The following is a 27,976-nucleotide window of genomic DNA, read 5'->3' on the forward strand; positions in this document are numbered from 1 at the left end:
TGTTGATGTGCTATTGTTTTTAATTGTTTTTATTTTATTTGTATATTTAACCTATTCTTGACTCTGTGGTTCTTGCACTTGTTTGGGGAACAGGATTTCATTATTTTTATCTACATTTCTGCCTGAGAAATGACACCCTGATATAGTTCTGTGATCTGTGATATACTTCTGTGAATCACTGAGGCATTGTGTGTTTGTGTGTTCTTTGTCCTCAGAACTTTCAAATAACTTGAGGTGTTTTATGATTAATAGTGATGTTGTGCTTTTGGACACTGTCCTCAGGCTCCAGCTTTATGTTTATATGTTTTTATGTTGATGTGCTATTGTTTTTAATTGATTTTATTTTATTTGTATATTTAACCTATTCTTGACTCTGTGGTTCTTGCACTTGTTTGGGGAACAGGATTTCATTATTTGTATCTACATTTCTGCCTGAGAAATGACTCCCTGATATAGTTCTGTGATCTGTGAAATAGTTCTGTTAATCACTGAGGCATTGCGTGTTTGTGTGTTCTTTGTCCTCAGAACTTTCAAATAACTTGAGGTGTTTTATGATTAATAGTGATGTTGTGCTTTTGGACACTGTCCTCAGGCTCCAGCTTTATGTTTTTATGTTGATGTACTATTGTTTTTAATTGATTTTATTTTATTTGTATATTTAACCTATTCTTGACTCTGTGGTTCTTGCACTTGTTTGGGGAACAGGATTTCATTATTTTTATCTACATTTCTGCCTGAGAAATGACACCCTGATATAGTTATGTGATCTGTGAAACAGTTCTGTTAATCACTGAGGCATTGTGTGTTTGTGTGTTCTTTTTCTTTAGAATTTTCTAATAAACTTGACGTGTTTTATGATTAATAGTGATGTTGTGCTTGTACTATTTTGGACACACTGTCCTCAGGCTCCAGCTTTATGTTGTATGTTGATCGTATTAAAACAAAGAAAACAATCTGAAGTTGTTGTTTTTAAGTTATATATACCATGATTTTTCCGGTCCGGCCCACTTGGGAATAGATTTTCCTCCATGTGGCCCCTGAGCTAAAATGAGTTTGACACCCCTGCTCTAGAACTATTGGAATTTGTCCACAGCAGTTTCTAAAAGAAAGAGCAATGGCAAATTTGATCAACTGTTTTTCGAAGTGTTGGCAGAATGTTTTATTATTTTGCTTTTCTTGAAAATATTTTCAATCATGTGACTTATACTTTATTTGGCAAAGGACTGTGACCATTTCTGGAAGAGAAAACAATGTGAAATTGTTGTGGACCTGTCAGCAGAACGTTTGAATTCAACAACGTTTTGCATTGACTTTTCCCCCAACCTAAATGTGCTGGACTGCTTGCAAATTCTGAAACATCGTTTGAGATTCTGTGCAGATTATTATAGCAATTGTGAAGATTTCCACAGACCTGTGACCCTGAACATGCAAGCTTTCTAAGATTAGATAAAAATACATGTATTGTTACAGTAACCTCAAAATGTGGCTGTGGAGTAAGAAAGCATTTCACTGTTAGTCCACACCTGTTGTTTACGAAGCATGTGACGAATAACATTTGATTTGATTTGATTTGGATGTATTACTCATTTTAAGTGATGAATAAATACTGCTACATTATTTTGTAAGATAGCCTTAATTAAGAGCCTCAATGTGGCAGCATCTGTTCACCTGCTTCTGCTGCAAACAACCGGAAGCCACTGGGCTTTGGAGATGTGTGCTGGCGAGGGCACATCTGGACAGTTTACCAGCTGAGTGATAGAGTTCTCAGGGTTGTATTGCTTAAAGTGTTTCTGTTAACTGACGTTGGTAAATGGCACCATTTGTAGTCGCGTGTTAATCGTTCACTAGTCTAGTACGCACTATAACCACCGAGTTGAACACAGCATGGAAGCACACCGGACGGGACATGATTTTTCACAATTGATAAATAATTTGATCTCTTTCTACTAAATATACTGAATCTAACGATTAGGCACCGGGTTCCTCCACACAGATTAGCAAAAAGAGATTGCCAGTAGTGTTGACAACCGTTGAAATCAGTGGCGTATTATCGGGATATTCCCCTCATTGACATGTTGGTTGCATATGTGGACCAGGGCTTTACAGTGGGATAAATGCATAACATTGGTTTTGATTGACTGTTTGACTTCCAATTGCAGCGCAGATTGTGGTTGCTGTGAATGCAACGGATTGGAAGAAATGGGCGTGGAGCAGATTTCCCCCTCAATGACTGTATCTGATGGTCCTCCTACCCCCAACACCGAATACACCAGCCTCACAGCCACGGCTACCACCTACCCACCCCAAACCGAGGATGAAAGGAGGAACACATATTGTATAGCGAGATAAGTGCAGACCATTGGATGGGCGTTCATATAGAGACCAATAGTGAAGCGTGCATCAGCGAGACGAAATCTATATTTGCGAATATTATGGAACAACAATATACACATAGGCCTATTGACGGATCATGATTTAATTCGCACCTTAATTAAAGTATTCTATCTCGGACCATGGACTGTTCTTTGTCACGGACCTCGGGACTATTGAGGTGCTTCGTTGCATGATATAGTAATATTTTCATGAGTGCGCTGTTGTGGGTGGGATTGTACTGCAAAAGATTCAAAGCGTAGGCTATAGGTTTATGGATTCGGGACTCACACGGCGAGGACCCATGGAAGCTGCGACAAATGTGGACATGATGCAGTAAACTTCGAGTAAAGGATAGTTATGAATGGGCGAATTAAATTGTGTCGGTATATTGCAATAATAGAACAATAATGAATTGGTTTTTGTTACGTGCTATATTGCATAGTGACTAAACTTGAGCTGTAATGCAAAGCCTACATGGGTTTTGATATCGGCGCTGACAATATATTTATGTGTGGCAACGTAAACATTTGGATTATCTTTGATTTAACATAACGGTGAGAGTCGTTAACCAAAGACTGGTTATCTCTACATGGCTTGTCGTGATTTGGCGCGGGGGAATTCAATAAACATAATGCCTTCTCTTCGTTTCGCGTAATCTGAACATTACGTTTTAATCTTAAAAATAGGAAAAGTAGTGTGCGTGCGTTTGGGCTTTGCGCTCCTCAGGAATCCTGTGATTTGTGTGATTGGCCAATATCAAAATGCCCACCTCACGCTCGGGCGCTAGCCCCGTGGAATACTGGGTCGATGGCTCGCGCCGAGATGTCTCCATGGAGGAGTTCTACACCATAGGCCCTGAACTGGGAAGGTAGAGTACTGAACTGTGTGTTCCTTAATTGACACCAATGTGTAAACACCACCAGCATCATCACCTTCATAACTATCAAAAGGGTTGTTTCTGGTCATGTTCTGTAGAAACATACAGTATTATGAGTGGAATTCCATCCATTGGGATCTAGTTTGTCATATTAATCTATGGCTATAGCTAAAGGGTTCATTTTGAAATACCATGTTTAAAATGTCAGTATTCATCTAATGTGTCTATCTCATAGTTTAGATTTGATACTCTAAGACAGACAGAACACACATTCATGTACAATTCATCAATTACATGCAGAGTTCAGGCCATGGACAGCTCCTCCTGACAATTCATCTCCCATCCTCTCACCTCATAAGTAGCCTACTAAAATTATTGTCAAGACACATTCAACATGTCAACACAGTATTTTCACTCTGTCAGAGATCTTCTGCTCAACATGTTTGCTATGGAAATGGGACATCATGGAAAACAGGCTCAACATCCGGCCTAATTATCACTGGACAACAGTGAAACGTGAGGGCATTAGTGCAAGTATGGAGAGGAAACAGGTTTTAAGACCCATTTTCTGAGGCTTTATATGGAATCTCCCATTTCCATTACCTCTGAACCCTCCACTCCCCTCCGTCCATATGCCTCTATGGCTTAAGTAAGCTTTTACATCACGTCCAGATTGACAATGTCAACTTGTCAATATTTGTCACTTGGAGTGAGAGTCAGTGGAGTTTTGAAGTTTGGAGGTCTGACTGTCAAATGGAGTGCCCATTGGAGCCCTTCTGTGCATTCATGCATTTGGTGAGGTCATTTGGCAACAAGCGTAAACAACAGAATCCCACCATGTCAGAGAGACAGGTGGTCCTGACTCCTAACTGAAAACACCTGCACGCTATAGGGCACAACCAATCCAAGCCAAGCAGATCTGTACTGGGCTGGCCTGGTTACACAACCACCATATAGCTGGTGTAACCGTGCTGGAAAGATCAATGTGTAAAGACAATATCCGAACCAGCACAGTGCAGTTGGGATTGGCCCTGTACTATGAGTCAGTCAAAATATTTCCATTAGACAGCTGTGGAACAGGTAAAAGCCTCAGAATGCAGCTCTAATGCTACCATGTCTGTTATACTACATCTCATTTCATCTGAACTGTATTAGCAGTTCTCTCCTCTCCTGCAACTGCGTAAAGGATGGACACCAATTTTGTCACCAAATTCTGTGTGAGACTGAAAAGAGAGATCTCACTGTCAGCGGTAAAACATAAACTGTATACCGAGCTCTCAAAAAGCTGGCTATACGTGCCCCTATAGGACTTAAATAGATAACACTGGACTAAAATCCAATGATATGGTGATTACAAAATGTTGCTAGAATTAGCAGTAATAATTGAACACCAACAGCGCATATTGACTCAGAATCGGATGTTTACCGAATGAATCATCATCGGTGATCGGCATTTGATGATGTCTCTACAGTTAGTCGTTAGTCAACAATAGGCCAGTTCAGCCACAGGTACCTGCTTCATGCATGTATGCATACTGTATATGTACATAACCTACTCTCAGTTTCCTCGGCCTCCCCATATAAGGGTGTGCATGGTTGTTAGGGGTCTACTTTTCGAGGAGAGGGTTCCTGGTTGCCAAGGAGACCCTAAAGCTATGAGAGTAGAGTCGAGAGGGCTGCGGATTATGCCTGGATTGTATTAGCAGGAGCAGGACAGCTGGAGATGTAGGGACTCATTTCCTAAGCAGGCCAGGGCACAGCGCTGTGCCCACATAGGGATACTACTGAGGGGAAATCCCAGATTAGATGGCTGCTGGCTGCTGCCAGTACGCACTCATTATTACACAGTCTTATGTAGAAACATTTTAAATAGTGTTTTTTACATTGGAAAAAATTAGAGACTCAGAGCTAGAAAATTGTATATCATACACTACAGTTGAGGAACAATGGGAAATTAATTCTGCTTTGAAAGTTGATAAACTTGTAACCCCACTTTTGAGAACACCTACTGGAGAGCTCTTCTTTGTCTACACCCATTCAGCATAATTCACAACCTCTTAAGCCTTAGCCCCACCCATCTCTCTAAGGATTCACATGTGCTAAACAGTGTACTAAACAACCAAATATTTAAAGACTAAAGGCTGGTTTATACTACGTCTATCGACATGTCTGTAGACAGTTGTCGCAGTGACATCATGAACATTCTATTGTCGTCCGACATCAAACTTGTTGTTGTCATTATGAAAAAGTATAAACACAAAAACGACAGGCTGGTGGTGCAAAATAGCATAACTGGTGTATTTTAACACCAATAAACCCATCCGTTTAAAAATGAATTCAGTATATGTCAATCTAGCATACCAGGCAACTAAAAGCAACTTTCTAAACAATGTTTTGGTTAGTTTCTAGCTTGTTAGCTAGCTAGCTAACACTACGTTAGCTGGCTAGGCAGTTCAAATAATGACTAAATCATAGCTGACAACGTCTTAACTTTAGCTAATATTTATTAATTATTACAGGAAAATAAACTCATTATTTACAAGTTAATGGCGAGCTAATTACAGAAATAGCTTACGGTTGTGAGTGTGCCGAAATAAAAGCAGGGCATTCTACCGGAGCAGGGCATTCTACCAAAGCTGTTATCAAGGCAAAGGGTGGCTACTTTGAAGAAATTTGTTTAACACTTTTTTGGTTACTACATGATTCCATATGTGTTATTTAATAGTTTTGATGTCTTCATTATTATTCTACAATGTAGAAAATAGTAAAAATAAAGGAAAACCCTGGAATGAGGAGGTGTGTCCAAACTTTTGACTGGTACTGTATGTGTATTTACTTATGATGATATGAGCTTTTTACATAATACTTACAAACAATGAAATAATGATTCATAAGCAGTTCATGAGCAGAACTTAAGCTAAAATGCTGAATCATTGCACTATGGAGAGACAGCCATTTGATCATAGTTGTCGATGTTGATTGATTGTTCTTCTTCCCAGGGGGGCTACGTCAGTGGTATTTCGCACTGAGGAGAAGCAGACACAGAAGCCCTATGCTGCAAAGGTCCTCAAGAAGACTGTGAGTCCTTCCTTCGGCCATTTTGAACATCTGAGTTACACTAAGTATCATATCATATTAATGCATATTAATCAATTTCAGATTGACAAGAAAATAGTGCGGACTGAAATTGGAGTTCTGCTGCGACTTTCCCACCCAAATATTGTAAGAGTTCACAGTTTTTTTTAACCTTTATTTTTATCCGAGACACCACTTTCAAAAAAAAAATCTAAACTTTTTCAAAGACTATCCATGATTGACATGAACTATAGTGGTGACTTGTTGTAGGACACTAGTAACTAGAATGTTTTTGACATACACTGAAAAAATATATAAACGCAACATGCAACAATTTCAAAGCTTTTACTGAGTTAGAGTTCATATAAGGAAATCAGTCAATTTAAATAAATTCATTAGGCCCTAATCTATGGATTTCACATGACTGGGAATACAGATATGCATCTGTTGGTCACAGATACCTTAAAAAAAAGGTAGGGGCGTGGATCAGAAAACCAGTCAGTATCTGGTGTGACCACCATTTGCCTCATGCGGCGCGACACATCTCCTTCACATAGAGTTGATCAGGCTGTTGATTGTGGCCTGTGGAATGTTGTCCCACTCCTCTTCAATGGCTGTGTGAATTGGCGGGAACTGGAACACGCTGTCGTACACATCGATCCAGAGCATCCCAAACTAGGTGATATGTCTGGTGAGTATGCAGACCATGGATGAACTGGGACATTTTCAGCTTCCAGGAATTGTGTACAAATCTTTGCGACATGGGGCTGTGCATTATCATGCTGAAACATGAGGTGATGGCGGCGAATGAATGGCACGACAATGGGTCTCAGGATCTCGTCACGGTATCTATAATAAAATGCAATTGTTGCCCATTCCATAACCCCACCGCCAACATGGGGCACTCTGTTCACAACGTTGATATCAGCAAACCACTCACCCACATCTGCCCAGTACAGTTGAAACTGGGATTCATCCGTGAAGAGCACACTTCTCCAGCGTGCCAGTGGACATTTTTTATTATTTTTTAGTTAAAAACACATTTTTATTTACAATGACGGCCAATTGCATGCTCCCTCGAAACTTGAGACATCTGTGGCACTGTGTTGTGTGACAAAACTGCACATTTTAGAGTGGCCTTTTATTGTCCTCAGCACAAGGTGCACCTGTGTAATGATCATGCTGTTTAATCAGCTTCTTGATATGCCACACCTGTCAAGTGGATGGATTATCTTGGCAAAGGAAACAGGGATTTAAACAAATTTGTGCACCAAATTTGAGAGAAACAAGCTTTTTGTGCATATGGAAAATTTCTGGGATCTTTTATTTCAGCTCATTAAACATGGGATTGCATTTATATTTTTGTTCAGTGTATATTGTTTTGTTAGCCATTTCTAAGAGCATGATTAAAACTTTAATGGTGACTTCTTCTTTCTAGTAGCATTAATGTTTTTGACATGTTGTCTTGTGTTTTTCCAACATTTAGTGGTTTTCTCAATCTCATCTTCCTCTCTAACCTGTGGTTTGGGCCCTCAGATCCGCCTGAAGGAGATTTTTGAGACGCAGACCGACATCGCCCTCATCTTGGAGCTGGTTACCGGAGGGGAACTCTTTGACAGGTGATTACGCCCAAAATATGCCACCCCCATGACCCCGTCTAAACCCCAAATTCTTGCTGAAATTGGTTTCACTTCGGCGGGGCCAGAGGTGGAACCAGTGGCCTCACGCGATCCCCCCCGTTCCATTTCCCTGCTTTGCCATTAGCAGAAATGTATGACACAGGCTTTATTGAGATGCAGAGTATAAAAGGATTAGAAAATGACATTTGTAATGGCCCTCACCAGCACTGTTGCCAAGGAAACGATTAGAAGACTGGTTGGAGCACAGGCCCCACCCAATCTGTATAACTCATTATGAATATTACGCAATATCATAGACCCTTTCTCTACTGTTCTTTTGTATTTTGGTATAATAGCACTGTAACCAAATTAAATTGTTTTTTAATCTCTTTATCCTACTATCACCTTATAGGTTCAGCAAAGTTTGACAGTAACAACTGCCTACAATTCTCTCCATGTTTTCTGACTTTCACAGAGTTAAGAATGGAAGAATCTCTCAAAGTGGGGCATTTGAACTCTGTGTAACGTTTTGACTCCTTGTCCGTTTGTCTCTTTCAGGATTGTGGAGAGAGGGTACTACAGCGAGAGAGATGCTGCCCACGTCATCAAGCAGATTCTGGAGGCAGTGGCGGTAAGAGATGTGATTGAATGGCCACTGATGAGCTATTGAGTAGGACTGTGCCTTATGAAATCAAATGCCTTGGAATTTAGAATGAATTCTTAGATGCACATCACGCCTCTATGCAGAGAAGAGAGAGATGCTGTTCCTGCTGCGTGTCTTGTCTTTCAGTATAATTGCATCATTTGGCTTCAATAGAAAACAGGTCAACATGGAGCTGAGGGAGACTTTTCAGTGTTGACGTTTTGACAAAGCTTGTTCAGTCGAGACAGGTCTCTTATCCTTAGGAAAATCGTAGGAAAATACACATACTTTAAGGCTTAAAGCTCAATTTGTTTCAAGTTTGCTCTTATCCAGGGGCTACTGTGTCCAGTCACTGCACTGAATTTTGAGACTTAACGGTACACTTACTTTGAGTCATAATCGCATTTCATCTTAAAGGTCAATATGTTCAGATTGTTATTTTTGGTGTGGGCGAGTATGTGCAACTGCAATCACTGCACTTAACTTGCAGTCGGCGTTGAGTGGTATTTCAGGCAGAATGATACCTGAACCCCAAAAATAGAAGATTATCATTTAGCCAGTGGAAAATGCCACTAAACAATGTTTTGGGGTTTAGGACTTGGCAATGGCATCAATGAATATCAACGAGAAGATTAGTGTGAGAGCCTTTATTTGGAAATACAATGTATTGTAATCCCAGGATACAGGCAGCTAGGGGCTTGGCTGCACACACACTCACACTCACACGCCACGCACACACTATGTTTCTCTGGGCGGTAGATATGGGTCAGATGTGTCGTCAGATAGGTGTGTGGCAGATAGGTGTGTGTGAGTGTACGTGTGTTTGAGTGACTCTACGCACGTGTGTGTATCTGTGCGCAAGTGTGTTTAGTGCACCACAAGTGTGAATTAATCCTCTCAGAGATCCATCAAAATCCCCCCCCCCCCCCCACTCTTAATCTTCTGACCAAGAGAGGTAGCAGGGATGTGGGCTGCCTGTTATGTAACAGTGCTAGCGAGTACGTGCCTGTGTGACAACCAACCAAACCGCTGCTGTGCGGCCCATAAAGCCTGCTTTTGGTTTCTAAAGCATGCTTAACGCTGGTGGCTGTGTGGTGGAATACATTTAATCCACGCGTGCTTTTAATCTGGAGTAAGGGTTCATCATTTGTTTATGAGTGTTCTTGTGTGTGTGTGTGTGTGTGTGCATGGAGGCGTGTGTGTGAGAGTGACAGAGAGAAGGGGCAATGCAGAGTTCAAGTTTGGAGTTTTGTTTATGTGTGGGTGGACAAGCATAACCACTCATGCCATCTTTCTGGGGTTTCTTCCCCTCACTGCGTCATCTCATAGTTAATCACCTCAGAGCTACTTATAATGTCATAATGTTGTAAATATGATTGCTGAGTATATATGCACTGCATGTTCCCTATATACAGTTAACTACCAAAATATAAGAAACACTGATACAAAGTATATTGAAAGCAGGTGCTTCCACACAGGTGCGGTTAACATCCTATAATGCTTAGGGTCATGTATAAAAATGGCCAGTTATTTATTATTATTTTGCCTAACATGGCTAGAAGAAGAGATCTCAGTGACTTTGAAAGAGGGGTCTAAAACGAGCATAGGTGGTTTAACACTTATGGGAGATTCTGGAGCGGCGCCTGAGACAGCGTTTTCCACCACCATCAACAAAACACCAAATTATGGAATTTCCCGTGGAAGAATGGTGTTGCATCCCTCCAATAGAGTTCCAGACACTTGTAGAATCTATGCCAAAGTGCATTGAAGCTGTTCTGGCCCAACGCCCTATTAAGACACTTTATGTTGGTGTTTCATGTATTTCGGCAGTTACCTGTACATCATACCTGCCATGCGAGACATATAATAAAGCTCCTGTCTTGCACGGTACCAACACATTTTATTGCTTCATATTGTGTGGTGTGAGCCCCATGAAATGTACATTTGTTTTACATTTTAGTAATTTATCCAGAGCGACTTACAGGAGCAATTAGGGTTAAGTGGCTTGCTCAATGACAGATTTTTCACAGTCAGCTCGGGGATTCAAACCAGCAACCTTTTGGTTACTAGCCCAATGCGCTTAACCACTAGGCTACCTGAATGGAACATTTATTTTTTCCATTTGGCATTTTGCCTCTGTGTGTAGGCCTTTCTATAGGGATAGTCTGTGTGTAACGAATCGCCATAGACATCAAGGTGACCCCCCCCCCCCCCCCATCGTTCTGTACTGTATCTAGCAGGCTGGTCCCAATTCTCAGTGTTTTTTGTCATCTCGTTAAAAAACAACATCTGTCCAGAGCCCAGCCACACAAACTTAATTAACACAGCTCGACACCGCTATGAGTCATGGGTGTACTTTGGGCCCTCCCCAGCCAGCCAAGCTAGCGTTCTGCGGTGCAGAGCCAGCGCTAATGGTGGCTGATTCTCTGATTTACGACCTTTCTCCCAGGCAGACAGAGCCAGAGCATCTCAGGGGAGATGGGTTCAAAAGGTTCTGAGCGAGGACCCATCAATAGCCAGTCTGGCAGGGGAGTGAATAAAGTTTTCCATTAGAACAAATAGCAGTCAGGCCAGGCACTTAGTGCCGATGCTAACTAACTAATGGCAGACCCAGGGCGTAACCACAGGCTTTCTCGGAGACGTCGCTGGCTAATTTCCCAGAATGAGTCCCAGCGTTCGCAGCCAGGAAGGGAAGTGTGCGGTAATGACAAGTGAGCGTGGCACTCCGTGGGTGTTGTTAGCCGCCCCAGTAGGCCTCAACGGGTAGTCACCGTGGAAACTGGGCAAATATTTTGACTAGGCAATTATAAGTCTCCTCATAGGGCCTCTCTGTACCTTTACTAGAGAGGTCCTGACCTTAGCACAATCATGATGATGACTGTCCAAATGACAGACCTTATGAAGACCCAGTGGTGGAAAAAGTACTCAGTTGTCATACTTGAGTAAAAGTAAAGATACCTTAATAGAAAATGACTGAAGTAAAATTGAAAGTCACGCAGTAAAATACTACTTGAGTAAAAGTCTAAAAGTATTTGGTTTTAAATATACTTAAGTATCAAAAGTAAAAGTAAAGGTATAAATCATTTCAAATTCCTTATATTAAGCAAACCAGACGGCACAATTTTCTTGTTTTTTATTTAATTACGGATAGCCAGGGGCACACGCCAACACTCAGACATAATTTACAAACGAAGCATTTGTATACAGACTTGGGATGTCCCCGACTAAAACAGATCTTGGTCGACCGTGAGTCATCCTGTTCTTTCGACCAATCGATTGGTCGAAATGTTTAAACTGATCTTTTCCATATATAGACAGACACACCCTATGTGTTTGAATAAAACCAACTACATATGCACTGAGCTTGTCTGATGCTTTAAGCACACTGTTTGATTAAATAATTAAGACACACAAATGACTCATTGTGTTAAAAAATATGACAGCGAGTGCCTGTGTGACTGGCACATGTTGTCTCTCTCCTCCTTACTGCAGTGAAAAGGCACCACAGCACAGCAAGTGTTTATTGCACTGTCCGTGCTGAAGCTGCAACATAATTTCAGCCATTTAGTTTCATACTTGTTTCTGACTGAAAAGTTCTGTTACCGAAATCCCTAATTTGTTTAGGAAAAACATTCCATATTCCCTCAACCCTTGCTCTCTTTACGTGAAACATTGCATGCATGTGACCAATTGGGCCTGACCTATATCCTATCATGATCACATCAATACATTGGTTAAACTCCGAACACAGTAATGTCGACAGCAAAATGGATGCGGAGGACATGAAAAAGAAACTTGAAACGGGCAAACGTTTACTGGTTGCTCAGGAGGGAAAGGGGAAGTCAGGTCTGTGGAAGACATTTGACTTTGTAAACTACTGGAGATCAATAAAAAGGAGGGTATAGGAGCAAGCATTGTGTGAGTATTATGTGTGCCAAACAGTTGCTGTTAGATTGCAATATTATTATTTTTTCTGTGTCACGCCCTGGCTCTGGGGACTCTTAAATGTTGAGGGTGTGGACTTGTTATGTTTAGTTGTCTATGGGTGTTCTAGTTCACATATTTCTATGTTGGCCAGGGTGGTTCCCAATCAGAGGCAGCTGTTGCTTGTTGTCTCTGATTGGGAACCATACTTAGGCAGCCTGTTGGCACTTTTGTTTTGTGGGATCTTGTTCCGGAAGGTTTGTGTATTTAACCTAGGACTTCACGTATCGTTTATTGTTTTGGTTCGTTGTGTGTACAAGTAATAAAGATGTACGCTTCTCACGCTGCGCCTTGGTCCGCTTCTTCCCATAACGATCACATTCTGACCATTTGGAACAGTGTAAACAACACTAAATAAATAAGTGTACCAGAGAGTCTGTTCTAAGGAAAAATATATAATATATAAAGCCTTTATTACAGCAGACTAAAAACAGTTGCATGCTTTTGTGAATTGCGGTTTATTTATTGTTTAGGCGAATTATTCAAGCTCCCTTTGTTCTTTAATTTTAAAAGGAAAATGCTTGATTGCAGTTCAAAGCATGAATGTCTCCTATGTTGTGTGATGGCATGAATGAATGGATGATTGATTGATTGATTGATACAGTAGCCTATACAGTATATTGAAATATAGGCCTAAGTAAGTTACGGTATTAAGACTAAGAATAAACGGGATGCACTCTTAGGCCTACAGCTCAATGGTGGTTATACAAGGCTACTATACAAAGCCTACTAATGATAACGACATTACTTATTATTATAATGATGATCATAATAATAGTTGTAATAATAACAATAAGAAGGAGATCTAGAAAAAGGAGGGTATAGGAGCAAGAGCTGCATGCATATTATGTGTGACAAACAGATGCCATAAGATTACAATATAATTTTTCTGCCTGTTTGGAACAGTGTAAAAAAACACTAAATCAATTATAAGTAACACCAGTCTGTTCTAACGACAAAAAAATTGTAAAGCCTTTATTACAGCATAGCAAAGATTAAAAACAGCAGAATCTGTGAAATTGCTTTATCCGACATTTTGCCTTTGCATGAGTAGGCTATTAAACAAACACTCAAACAGGAAACAGAAGCAGGATCTGTCTTATTTCTGTAGATAAATATGGATGAGTTATAAAGCCAGGCACATTTAACAGTTTGGCTACTGATTATATACCTAATTAAGTTGGGGTTTGCGCTCACCTCAATTTACACAATTAGGCAAAGACCTATTCGCACGGGACTAGTATTACTAGAGAACATTGGTTATGTGATTATTACCCCAGAATGTCAGAAGATTCGGACGGGATTAGTTTTTTCCAAATTGCCCCCTGTAAATCTTTATTTTTTTCAAATAAATTGACAGTTATGAGGAAAGCCTTGATGTTTTTTTCTAGGTGTGAATATATTTCAACAAGTCCAGGCGATAACAGGGCTACACTGATAACTTGAGCTCGGTTCCCAAGTTTCTAAACCATACCAAACCATCTTTGGTATAGTGTCGCCATAATATTTGAATTGAGGAAGTGTGATCATAATCATTAGGATATTTTAGCGATCCGCAGTAGACGTCCTAAATGCCCCCAGCCTTCAGATCTGAGCTAAACAGTGCACTTGCACTTGAGATGGGTTTTAAGGCTATGGATGCGAAAGTGAATGTATCCTTTCCAAACGTTTAGGTCAGTTGTATGCTGCTTTGCGAGCTATTAACAGCAAGGATTACATTAAATAGGCGCAATATTTTTTACTGACGCATTTGGCAATATTCAATTAATACGCACAAAACATATGAACAAAAGCATTCACTGTGAAAGTTGATACATGTAGGCCGTTCATATATAGGCTTTGCGCAACACTTCGTTCAATTTATCCAATTTATCGAATCAGTTATTGTTTTCTTGCTCAAACCGTGAGCAACACCTGTCAAACCCAGACATTTCTCTCAAAACCTAGGGATGTCGATTCGCACGGGACTAGTATAATCAGAGGACCTTGGAGGTTGCCAAAAAACAGTAGGTTATTCTGGCTGGAATTGTTACTCTCCTGCCATGTACAAATTACTACCATGGCAGATTCAGACGGGACTAACATTACAGATGTGGTGTTTTGTGCTTGGAGGTTGCCAAAAAAACAGTAGGTTATTCTGGCTGGAATTGTTACTCTCCTGCCATGTACAAATTACTGCCATGGCATATTCGGACGGGACTAAAATTACAAGTGTGGTGTTTTGTCCTTCACAGGTCCTCAACTGGCAGCTTCATTAAATAGTACCCGTAAAACACCAGTCTCAATGTCAACAGTGAAGAGGTGACTCCGGGATTGCTGACCTAGGCAGTTGCAAAGAAAAAGCCATATCTCAGACTGGCCAATAAAAAGATGGGCAAAAGAACACAGACACTGGACTTTTTCTTTGCAACTCTGCCTAGATGGTCAGCATTCCGGAGTCGCCTCTTCACTGTTGACGTTGAGACTGGTGTTTTGCAGGTACTATTTAATGAAGCTGCCAGTTGAGGACATGTGAGGCGTCTGTTTCTCAAACTACACACTAATGTATTTGTCCTCTTGCTCAGGTGTGCACCGCGGCCTCCCACTCCTCTTTCTATTCTGGTTAGAGCCAGTTTGCGCTGTGAAGGGAGTAGTACACAACGTTGTACGAGATCTTCAGTTTCTCAGAACAAGAATAGACTTACGAGTTTCAGAAGAAAGTTATTTGTTTCTGGCCATTTTGAGCCTGTAATCGAACCTACAATTGCTGATGCTCCAGATACTCAACTAGTCTCAAGAAGGACAGTTTTATTGTTTCTTTAATCAGCACAACAGTTTTCAGCTGTGCTAACATAATTGCAAAAGGGTTTTCTAATTATCAATTAGCCTTTTAAAATGATAAACTTGGATTAGCAAACACAACGTGCCATTGGAACACAGGACTGATGGTTGCTGATAATGGTCCTCTGTACCTATATGCCTATGTTGATATTCCATTAAAAATCAGCTGTTTCCAGCTACAATAGCCATTTACAACATTAACAATGTCTATTTTATGTTATTTTAATGGACAAAAAAATTGCTTTTCTTTCGAAAACAAGGACATTTCTAAGTGACCCCAAACTTTTGAACGGTAGTGTAAGTAGTAAAGTAAAGTACAGATACAACCGCCCCCCCCCCCCACCCTACTTAAGTACTTTACACCACTTTGAAGACCCGGTCTGGTCGAACAGCTGTTGCCAATAAACCACATGGGAGCATTGGCTGTAATGTACAGAGATCATTTTACTGTCCTAATGAGTGTTCTGTAACCATGTAATGAGGATATTAGTAGCCTGACCAGGCCAGTTCACTGCCCAGCACTGTGGCCGAGCTAAGCCAGCTCCATCATGATCGGATCACTCCACCAAAAACCCAGAACATGCGAGGAAACAAACACAGACATATTACCAAACTTGCATAAACTACAAACTTGCCAGAAATAAAAGATTGGGGAACTTGATCAGTGCAATACTGGTGTATTGATAGGGAAGAACATAGGGGTTCTGTCATGAGCCTCTCACTCCACCGGGTTACCACCTTAATTTTCTTCCACTCTGCTCACCACTCTCTCTACTCAGCCTAACTAGCTCCACCTGTCCCTGCTCTGCTCTGCTCTAATTACTCTGCCAGCTGCGCTGCATTACCCACTACCTCTCCCAGTATTTAAGGCCCTGTCTTTCAGCTCTCCGGTGTCAGATCGTCTGCAAAGCTCACACCCGGAACCTGTTTGCTCGCGCTTCTGGCTCACCCTGGTTTTGTGACCCCGGACCTGCCTGAATTTTTGGATACTCTTCTGCCCCAGGAGATCCAGACCTGCTTCTGCCATAACGACTCCTGACTAATCTTCAATCCCGGTAACTCTGACCAGCCTTCTGCCTTGCTACTACGTATTTTGGATTTCCCTTGAACTGTACTGCTGCCTTGTTTCATTCCGCCCTGTTGTGTCTGTGTCTCCCCCCCCCCAGGACTTCTGGACCACCCACCACCGGCTTCATAGGACGCATCGCTGCCACTGGGGGGGGCACAGACCCAGCACATTGGACGGGATCCCTGTTACCCCTGGAGCCTTCATTCACTCCCTACTTCCCTTTTCCCTTAAGTTTAAATAAACTTTCTGGTGTGACGCAATTGTGGTCCTCTGGTCGTCTGTCTGAACCGTGACAGTACGATCTGACCATTATGGACTCAGCGCACACTTTCCCCGACATGGAAACCGATGAGCATGAGCAGCAGTTCCAGCAGCAGCAACAACAACTCGCCATGATCATTCAACTCCTCACCAACCTTACCCCAGCCAGTCTGCCCACCAGCCCTGCCCCCGAGTTACCTGCCCCGGTCATTGCAGCCGCTGCTCCGGAACCCAAGATTGGAAACCCCGAGCGGTTCAACGGCGATTCAACCCAGGTCCGGCCATTCCTGACTAGCTGCCGACTTCAGTTCTCCTTGCAGCCAAGGACCTTCGCCACGGAGGGGGCTAAAGTTGGGTATGCCATCACTCACCTGACGGGCCGAGCTCGACTCTGGGGAACAGCAGAGTTCGAACGTCAAACCCCCGCATGTGCAACCTTCGACCTGTTTGCTGAGGAGATGCTGAAGGTGTTTGACCTGGATTCACCAACCGCAGAGGCGTCTCGTGAACTGTTCAGTATTCGACAAGGCAGACGTACAGTCGCAGACCATTCCATCGACTTCCGAACCCTGGCTAGACGAAGTTCTTGGAACACACCATCGTTGGTGGACGCGTTCTTCCATAGTTTGGCTGACTATATCAAGGACGAGTTGGTCTCCCATGAACTGCCTTCCACTCTTGATGAAGCCATCGCACTGACTGTCAGGATCGACAGAAGGATACAGACCCGTCGTCGTGAGAGGGGGCGCCAAGGTCCACCTACTACCGGCATTCGGAGAGATCCGACTGGGCTCCTGTCATCTACTGCCACTCACCCAGGTCAGCTTGATCAGTCTGAGCCTATGGAGATTGGGCGAGCCTCTCTCACTCCTGCAGAGCGCCAGCGCCGCTTCACCTCAAACCTCTGCCTCTATTGTGGAGGTGATGGACATCGTGTGGTAACCTGCCCTTTAAAGGGCCGAAGCTCACCGGGCATAGGGGGAGTCCGGTTGAGTTCAATGACCATCCAGTCCTCCGACCGCAAACCCCTGCTGCAAGTTCACCTCCGCCTCTCTGACTCAACTCACACCCTGGCTGCTCTGGTGGATTCTGGCGCCGAAGCCAACATAATGGACATCAAGCTGGCACGCCAACTGGGACTGGAGAACCTCCGTTTGACACCTCCTATTCCTGCCCGGGCACTGGACGGACACTTACTCGGATCGGTCACTCATGTCACGGCCCCGGTCTCGATGGGTCTGTCCGGAAACCATCAAGAAACTATCCAGTTTCACCTGCTCCCCTCTCCAGGCCAACCCCTCATCCTGGGTTACCCATGGCTCCGCCGGCACAACCCTCAGCTCGACTGGGTGACCGGGGTGATCAGGGAGTGGGGAGAGGACTGCCACCGAACCTGCCTGCTTGCTGCCGCACTACCCCCTCGGCCAGTACCTACTAACTCCGCTCCTGACCTCTCCAATGTCCCAGAATGCTACCATGGTCTCAGAGAGGTGTTTAACAAAGCAAGAGCCACATCTCTGCCCCCTCACCGACCGTACGACTGTGCCATCGACCTCCTCCCTGGAACAGCCCCTCCAAAGGGTCGTCTTTATTCGTTGTCTGCTCCTGAAAGAAAGTCCATGGAGGACTACATCAATGGCTCTCTGTCCGCAGGATTAATCCGTTCATCTTCATCTCCTGCTGGTGCTGGCTTCTTCTTTGTGGGGAAGAAGGACGGATCTCTTCGCCCCTGCATCGACTACAGGGGACTCAACGACATCACAGTGAAAAACCGTTACCCTCTGCCTCTGCTCACCTCTGCTTTTGAGTTGCTCCAGGGAGCCACTGTTTTTACCAAGTTGGATCTCAGAAACGCTTACCACCTAGTGCGGATCCGGGAGGGAGATGAATGGAAAACCGCATTCAATACACCAACAGGCCACTACGAGTATCTGGTTATGCCTTTTGGCCTCACCAATGCTCCTGCTGTGTTCCAGGCTCTAGTGAATGATGTACTGCGGGACATGTTAAACAAGTTTGTCTTCGTTTACCTGGATGACATCTTAATCTACTCCAGAAACCTGTCTGAACACACCCGCCATGTCCAGCAAGTCCTTCATCGTCTTCTGGAGAATTCCCTCTACGCCAAGGCAGAGAAATGTGAGTTTCACGTCAAGACAGTGGCCTTCCTGGGGTACATAGTGGCAGAGGGAAGTATCCAAATGGATCCTGCCAAAGTATCAGCAGTCACTTCATGGCCAGTTCCGGAGAACAGAAAGAAGCTGCAACAGTTTCTGGGGTTTGCTAACTTCTATAGAAAGTTTATCCGGAACTACAGTACCGTTGCTGCCCCTCTCACTGCTCTAACCAGCACCAAGCAACCCTTCACCTGGACCCCAGCAGCCGACAAGGCCTTCAGTACCCTCAAGGTGAGGTTCACCTCCGCTCCCATCCTCCAGATGCCTGATGTGGACCGGCAATTCATTGTGGAGGTGGACGCCTCGGATGTGGGAGTTGGTGCTGTGATTTCTCAGTGGGCTGCGGAGGATAGGAAGCTCCATCCCTGTGCCTTTTTCTCACGTCGGTTGTCCCCCTCTGAGTGCAATTACGACATAGGGAACCGTGAGCTGCTGGCTGTGAAGCTTGCCTTGGAGGAGTGGCGTCACTGGCTGGAGGGGTCCACCATTCCATTTCTCGTTTGGACCGATCATAAGAACTTGGAGTACATCCGCACGGCCAAACGGTTGAACTCCAGGCAGTCCCGCTGGGCCCTGTTCTTCACCAGGTTTAATTTCACTCTGTCATACCGGCCTGGATCACGTAACACCAAGCCAGACGCCCTCTCCCGTCAATTCCAGAAGGATGACACCCCCTCCAAGGACCCTGTGTCGATTCTGCCAAGTCCCTGCATCGTTGCAGCTCTGACCTGGGCTGTTGAGGAACAGGTGCTGGAGGCTCTCCGTAACCAGCCAGGTCCCAGCACTTGCCCAGCTGACCGCCTTTTTGTCCCCGAAGACCTGAGGTCCCAGGTCGTTCAGTGGGGACATGACTCCCGCCTAGCTTGTCACCCTGGCTCCACCCGCACTTACAACCTGCTCGCCCAGAGGTTCTGGTGGCCCTCTCTGAGAAAGGATGTACGGGAATTCGTCCAAGCCTGCCCCATCTGCAACCAACACAAGTCGTCCTGCCAGCCCCCAGCCGGATTGCTGCAGCCCCTGCCTGTGCCCAGACGTCCCTGGTCTCACATCGCCCTTGACTTTGTCACGGGGCTGCCCCCTTCAAGGGGCATGACCGTCATTCTCACCATAGTTGACCGTTTCAGCAAGATGGCACACTTCATTCCCCTCCCCAAGCTCCCAACCGCCAAGGAGACCGCCCAGGTGGTCCTGGAACACGTCTTCCGGATCCACGGACTGCCAAAGGATGTAGTTTCTGACCGTGGTCCACAATTCTCCTCCGCTTTTTGGAAGGAGTTCTGTCACCTGCTGGGAGCCACAGTCAGTCTGACTTCCGGATTCCATCCCCAATCCAATGGGCAGTCAGAGCGGGCTAATCAGGAGCTCGAGAAGGCACTGCGATGCATGACTTCACGCAACCCCCACTCCTGGTCGCAGCAATTGACATGGGTGGAGTACGCGCACAATTCTCTGACCTGCTCTGCCATCGGTATGTCCCCTTTCCAATGTGTTTATGGATACCAGCCTCCTCTATTTGCCAGCCAGGAAGAGGAGGTTACTTGCCCATCTGCACTTGCTTTTGCCCGTCGATGTCGCCGCACCTGGTCACAAGCCCGAGCCACACTCCTCAGATCCGTTGCCAGCTACACTACCGGGGCCAACCGTCGGAGAATTCCTGCTCCCACCTACCATGTTGGTCAAAGGGTCTGGTTGTCATCGAAGAACCTGCCACTCAGGGTGGAGTCGCAGAAGCTGGCACCTCGGTTCATTGGCCCATTCCCTATCATAAGAGTGATTAGCCCAACTGCTGTCCGGCTCCAACTGCCTAATTCCCTGAGGGTGCACCCCACTTTCCATGTGTCTAAGATTAAGCCCATCCATGAGAGTCCGCTGGTCCCTGCTGCGCCTTGTCCTCCTCCTCCACGGCTCGTCGATGGTGGTCTGGTTTACACCGTCCGCCGCCTGCTTCGGTCCAGACGGAGGGGTAGGGGTCTCCAGTACCTCATTGACTGGGAGGGCTATGGACCTGAGGAAAGGACCTGGGTGCCAGCTAGTCGGATTGTGGATAGGACTCTCATCACCGCTTTCCACCAACGGCATCCTGATCAACCTGCAATCCGTAGGGGCCGCCCCAGAGGGGTCCCTAACCGTCCTGCCCGCTCGGCTTCCTGTCCTGTGCCTGATCCTGTCTCGGGACCTGTCCCATCTCCCGACCACGGCCCTCCGGCTTCCTCCGAGGATGAGGACGTTCACTCGGACCGTTCGGAGGAGTTCTAGCCCTCCTCCGGCTCCCCTCCTCCCGCCCGGCGTGGTGTTGCTCTTGGGACTTCTGGGGCCGTCCCTTGGGGGGGGGGTTCTGTCATGAGCCTCTCACTCCACCGGGTTACCACCTTAATTTTCTTCCACTCTGCTCACCACTCTCTCTACTCAGCCTAACTAGCTCCACCTGTCCCTGCTCTGCTCTGCTCTAATTACTCTGCCAGCTGCGCTGCATTACCCACTACCTCTCCCAGTATTTAAGGCCCTGTCTTTCAGCTCTCCGGTGTCAGATCGTCTGCAAAGCTCACACCCGGAACCTGTTTGCTCGCGCTTCTGGCTCACCCTGGTTTTGTGACCCCGGACCTGCCTGAATTTTTGGATACTCTTCTGCCCCAGGAGATCCAGACCTGCTTCTGCCATAACGACTCCTGACTAATCTTCAATCCCGGTAACTCTGACCAGCCTTCTGCCTTGCTACTACGTATTTTGGATTTCCCTTGAACTGTACTGCTGCCTTGTTTCATTCCGCCCTGTTGTGTCTGTGTCTCCCCCCCCCCAGGACTTCTGGACCACCCACCACCGGCTTCATAGGACGCATCGCTGCCACTGGGGGGGGCACAGACCCAGCACATTGGACGGGATCCCTGTTACCCCTGGAGCCTTCATTCACTCCCTACTTCCCTTTTCCCTTAAGTTTAAATAAACTTTCTGGTGTGACGCAATTGTGGTCCTCTGGTCGTCTGTCTGAACCGTGACAGGTTCAACAATCAACAGTCCTTAGAGCAACATTTTAATAACTGAAAACCTTATTCCTACCTGAACCTCTGGTTGATTCTTTGAGTGCAAGTCCAAGGAAATGTGTAATCCAATAGAAAAACATTTAAAGTCAATAATCCAACAGAAATCCAAAAGGCCATTATCAGGCCAAGAACGTATATTAACACATTCTATTCATAGTTCCATAATTTCATTTTTTTGTAGGGGCAATGTTTCCTTTCAATTTACTCTTACGCTTTCATGGTATAGTTAGAAAACGACAACACAATCCGGTAGTTATAGTTGGAACTCTCTTGACTCTTGAGTGACAGGGAGGATGGTAAAAGCAGTCTAGCAGTCTCTGAGCTGCTGCAGCAGTGGGTCCTATCTGTGGAGTCTATTTTAGATCAGGTGCTGCTCATTTACAGTTTCAATTCATCCTGCCAAGTGATGCCCTGATTGGTCTGAATCCCTCAGGTCCCACAGCAATTCTCTCCTCAAGCTACCATCGCTGCCTCCGTTTGACATGCTCTCTGTTCTTCAAGTTTCAATGCCTGAACAGATCTGTCATCTAGTCCACACACGTTATCGTTGACTTGAACTAAAAGGGACTTGTTCTCTTGGTAGAATAATAATAAAATAATAATATGCCATTTAGCAGACGCTTTTATCCAAAGCGACTTACAGTCATGCGTGCATACATTTTTGTGTATGGGTGGTCCCGGGGATCGAACCCACTACCTTGGCGTTACAAGCGCCGTGCTCTACCAGCTGAGCTACAGAGGACCACAGTAGTGGTGTGTGTAGAAGTGTGTGTAGTTAAAAAGGCACTGTCTCTCTTAGGACACTGAGCTTTTTTTGTACTCAACTACCACTTAAACTCTATTTAAAGGTGGCAGAACTCGCTTCCAGCTGCATAACTGTGACAGCTCCTGGGTTGGGGTGCCCTTGATTACTAGGGCTATAACAATACATGGGATGACCTGGTATAACTAGGGCTATAACAATACATGGGATGACCTGGTATAACTAGGGCTATAACAATACATGGGATGACCTGGTATAACTAGGGCTATAACAATACATGGGATGACCTGGTATTACTAGGGCTATAACAATACATGGGATGACCTGGTATAACTAGGGCTATAACAATACATGGGATGACCTGGTATTACTAGGGCTATAACAATACATGGGATGACCTGGTATTACTAGGGCTATAACAATACATGGGATGACCTGGTATTACTAGGGCTATAACAATACATGGGATGACCTGGTATAACTAGGGCTATAACAATACATGGGATGACCTGGTATTACTAGGGCTATAACAATACATGGGATGACCTGGTATAACTAGGGCTATAACAATACATGGGATGACCTGGTATTACTAGGGCTATAACAATACATGGGATGACCTGGTATTACTAGGGCTATAACAATACATGGGATGACCTGGTATAACTAGGGCTATAACAATACATGGGATGACCTGGTATAACTAGGGCTATAACAATACGTGGGATGACCTGGTATAACTAGGGCTATAACAATACATGGGATGACCTGGTATTACTAGGGCTATAACAATACATGGGATGACCTGGTATAACTAGGGCTATAACAATACATGGGATGACCTGGTATAACTAGGGCTATAACAATACGTGGGATTACCTGGTATAACTAGGGCTATAACAATACATGGGATGACCTGGTATAACTAGGGCTATAACAATACATGGGATGACCTGGTATAACTAGGGCTATAACAATACATGGGATGACCTGGTATAACTAGGGCTATAACAATACATGGGATGACCTGGTATAACTAGGGCTATAACAATACATGGGATGACCTGGTATAACTAGGGCTGTAGCAATACATGGGATGACCTGGTATTACTAGGGCTGTAGCAATACATTTTGATAGCATGTACAGCAAGGGTGTCCAATCTAATCTGCAAAGGAACGGTGTGGGTGCAGGCTTTGCTCCAACCAAAGTAGTTTTGCATCGTGACTCATTCAGAGGTAAATCATGTTGTATCCTTGAGTATCAATCCAGTATTGAATCATAGTTCTGTCAGGTGATTACAACCCTATTGATTTCCATTCGGTAGAGGCTTGACTCAGTTTAACAGTATCCCTGTTACCTGAGCTCTGCTGGCCAGAGAAGGTGGCCTCTTATGATCCCATATATTGTATTACATGACTGAAAAGGTTTACCCCATTTTGAAAAACTGAAAACGAAATGCTCATGGTAAAAAAAAGAGACAGTTTCTTCTAATTGTTGTTGTGGCATTTTAGAACGTCATTCCAAACTACAGTATCTACTAGTTATGTCACGCTGACTTGCAACTTACAGTCAGTGCTTTCAACTAATGTTGCAACTGTTTTGTTCTCTTGTGTTTGTGTCACAGTATTTACATGAGAATGGGGTGGTGCACCGTGACCTGAAACCAGAAAACCTTCTGTACGCTGACCTCTCCTTGGACGCCCCGCTTAAGATAGGTAACTACATGTACCTGTAGGCTGTTACACACCTGACACCTTCCTAGATCAACTGACTGTCTCCAAGATCAACTGACTGTCTCCTAGATAAACTGACTGTCTCCTAAATGAACTGACTGTCTCCTAGACAAACTGACTGTCTCCTAGATAAACTGACTCTCCTAGATAAACTGACTGTCTCCTAGATAAACTGACTGTCTCCTAGATAAACTGACACCTTCCTAGATCAACTGACTGTCTCCTAGATAAATATGTGTTGGCACTGATGACAGTGCCACTGTTGGCATTTTGGGAATGTCACATATGAAACTTCCAAATTTGTATTTATTTAATTATTCTCATATTACAGATGGGGAAAGATGTGTCTTGGTATTCATTCATTACTAGTCTCTCCCCCATCCATAACTGAAGTTACGTCTGTTGGGACATTAGGTATACTGTATGAGGCATTCTTCTGGTGCGCAGTTTTTTGCATTACTGATTATTTGGACTAATCGCAATTTCGCATGGTGGCATCTTTCACATTTCGGAAGGGGAGGGGTTAATTTGGCCCAAAGATTGCCAAGAAGATTTCAGAGGAGGGGGTGTTGACTTCGCCACTCGCACTAGGCGAAAAGTCTCAACGCTTCCCCCAAAACCAAATCTCGAATTTGATTCTGGATTCCAAGATGAATTCATTACTGGCAGGAGTCGGGGATCTGGACGTTTGATATAGCATGAGCTACTTTGTTTACTACTGTACCTCGTGTTATTGATGTCCGTTCCATTACTCCTAAGTAATGGTTTGGTCACTAAATTAACTATCCCTCTGTATCACACAGAACATGTAACATAAATGATAAAACAATTAAAGATGATAAGGCCAATGCTTGTCTCATCCATGCTTGTCTCATAACTCCAAAAAGTTTTGGGACACTGTAAAGTCCATGGAGAATAAGAGCACTTCCTCCCAGCTGCCCACTGCACTGAGGCTAGGAAACACTATCACCACCGATAAATCTACAATAATCGAGAATTTCAACAAGCATTTTGCTACGGCTGGCCATGCTTTCCACCTGGCTACCACTACCCCGGCCACCAACTCTGCACCCTCCGCTGCAACTTGCCCATGCCCCCCCCCCCCGCTTCTCCTTCACACAAATTCAGACAGCTGATGTTCTGAAAGAGCTGCAAAATCTGGACCCCTACAAATCAGCTGGGCTAGACAATCTGGACCCTTTCTTTCTAAAACTAGCCGCCGAAATTGTCGCAACCCCTATTACTAGCCTGTTCAACCTCTCTTTCGTAACGTCTGAGATCCCCAGAGATTGGAAAGCTGCCGCGGTCATCCCCCTCTTCAAAGGGGGTGACACTCTAGATCCAAACTGTTACAGACCTATATCCATCCTGCCCTGCCTTTCGAAAGTATTTGAAAGCCAAGTTAACAAACAGATCACTGACCATTTTGAATCCCACCGTACCTTCTCCGCTATGCAATCCGGTTTCCGAGCTGGTCATGGGTGCACTTCAGCCACGCTCAAGGTCCTAAACGATATTATAACCGCAATCGATAATAGACAGTACTGTGCAGCCGTCTTCATCGACCTGGCCAAGGCTTTCGACTCTGTCAACCACCGCATTCTTATTGGCAGACTAAATAGCCTTGGTTTCTCAAATGACTGCCTCGCCTGGTTCACCAACTACTTCTCAGATAGAGTTCAATGTGTCAAATCGGAGGGCCTGTTGTCTGGACCTATGGCAGTCTCTATGGAGGTGCCACAGGGTTCAATTCTTGGGCCGACTCTTTTCTCCGTGTATATCAATGATGTCGCTCTTGCTGCTGGTGACTCTCAGATCCACCTCTACGCAGACGACACCATTTTGTATACATCTGGCCCTTCATTGGACACTGTGTTAACAAACCTCCAAACGAGCTTCAATGCCATACAACACTCCTTCAGTAACCTCCAACTGCTCTTAAACACTAGTAAAACTAAATGCATGCTCTTCAATCGAACGCTGCTGGCACCTGCCCACCCTACTAGAATCACCACTCTCGACGGGTCTGACCTAGAGTATGTGGACAACTACAAATACCTAGGTGTCTGGTTAGACTGTAAACTCTCCTTCCAGACTCACATTAAGAATCTCCAATCCAAAGTTAAATCTAGAATCGGCTTCCTATTTCGCAACAAAGCCTCCTTCACTCATGCTGCCAAACATGCCCTCGTAAAACTGACTATCCTACCGATCCTTGACTTCGGCGATGTCATTTACAAAATAGCCTCCAACACTCTACTCATCAAATTGGATGTAGTCTATCACAGTGCCATCCGTTTTGTCTCCAAAGCCCCATACACTACCCACCACTGTGACCTGTACGCTCTTGTTGGCTGGTCCTCACTACATGTTCGTCGTCAAACCCACTGGCTCCAGGCCATCTATAAATCACTGCTAGGCAAATCCCCGCCTTATCTTAGCTCATTGGTCACCATAGCAGCACCCACCCGTAGTCTGCGCTCCAGCAGGTATATCTCACTGGTCATTCCCAAAGCCAACACCTCTTTTGGCCGCCATTCCTTCCAGTTCTCTGCTGCCAATGACTGGAACGAATTGCAAAAATCTCTGAAGCTGGAGACTCCTATCTCCCTAATAAAAAAAAAATAAAATAAAATGTACACTGAGTGTACAAATCATTAGGAACTCTTTCCATGACATAGACTGACCAGGTGAATCCAGGTGAAAGATATGATCCCTTATTGATGTCACTTGTTAAATCCACTTCAATCAGTGTAGATTAATGGGAGGAGACAGGTTAAAGAAGCATTTTTAAGCCTTGAGACAATTGAGACATGTATTTTGTATGTGTGCCATTAAGAAGGTGAATTGGCAAGACAAAATATTTAAGTGTCTTTGAATGGGGTATGGTAGTAGGTGCCAGGCGCACCACTTTGAGTGTGTCAAGAACTGCAACGCTTTTGGGTTTTTCATGCTGAAAAAATCCAATTTTTATCAAGAATGGTCTAGCACCAAAGGACATCCAGCCAACTTGAAACAACTGTGGGAAGCATTGGAGTCAACATGGGCCAGCATCCCTGTGGAGCACATTCAACACCTTGTAGAGTCCATGCCCCGACGAATTGAGTCTGTTCTGAGGGCAAAAGGGGAAGCAACTCAATATTAGGAAGGTGTTCCTAATGTTTTGTCCACTAACACTAAACCATTCAAATGTATAATAATAACACTAAACCATTATCTGATCTTCACAGCTGACTTTGGCCTCTCAAAGATAATAGATGAGCAAGTGGCCATGAAGACGGTGTGTGGCACGCCTGGATACTGCGGTGAGTTATAAATTGACAGATATATCCCAATGTGAATATGATTGTAGGATCAGGGTCGTCTTGTGTGTTGTGACACTAACGCAGTGTTTATTGATTGGTGCTTCCCATTGAACCATAACAAAACAAATTGCAAGGTCACACTAATGAAGGGAAATAGAGGTCACAGCGTGTGACTTTAAAGGGGCAACCCGGGATTGGCTAGGAAATATTGAGATATATTACATAGATACATACATTG

At 44.4% G+C, this 27,976-nt stretch overlaps 1 protein-coding gene across 1 annotated transcript in view; it reads left to right on the forward strand.

Moving 5' to 3' along the window:
• Positions 1-3,134: 3,134 nt before the first annotated feature.
• Positions 3,135-27,976, forward strand: part of LOC311136741 (calcium/calmodulin-dependent protein kinase type IV-like) — a gene marked incomplete at both ends in the record, with an annotated part of 29,091 nt that continues 4,249 nt past the window's right edge. The window contains 7 exons of the mRNA XM_084171010.1: positions 3,135-3,241; positions 6,250-6,328; positions 6,410-6,472; positions 7,862-7,944; positions 8,503-8,575; positions 24,325-24,415; positions 27,664-27,738. Coding sequence (XP_084027136.1) covers positions 3,135-3,241; positions 6,250-6,328; positions 6,410-6,472; positions 7,862-7,944; positions 8,503-8,575; positions 24,325-24,415; positions 27,664-27,738 — 571 coding nt within the window. The remainder of the gene's footprint in view (positions 3,242-6,249; positions 6,329-6,409; positions 6,473-7,861; positions 7,945-8,502; positions 8,576-24,324; positions 24,416-27,663; positions 27,739-27,976) is intronic.

This window comes from Coregonus lavaretus (assembly GCF_964263955.1).
Source record: "Coregonus lavaretus genome assembly, chromosome: 11".
Classification (NCBI taxonomy): Eukaryota; Metazoa; Chordata; class Actinopteri; order Salmoniformes; family Salmonidae; genus Coregonus; species Coregonus lavaretus.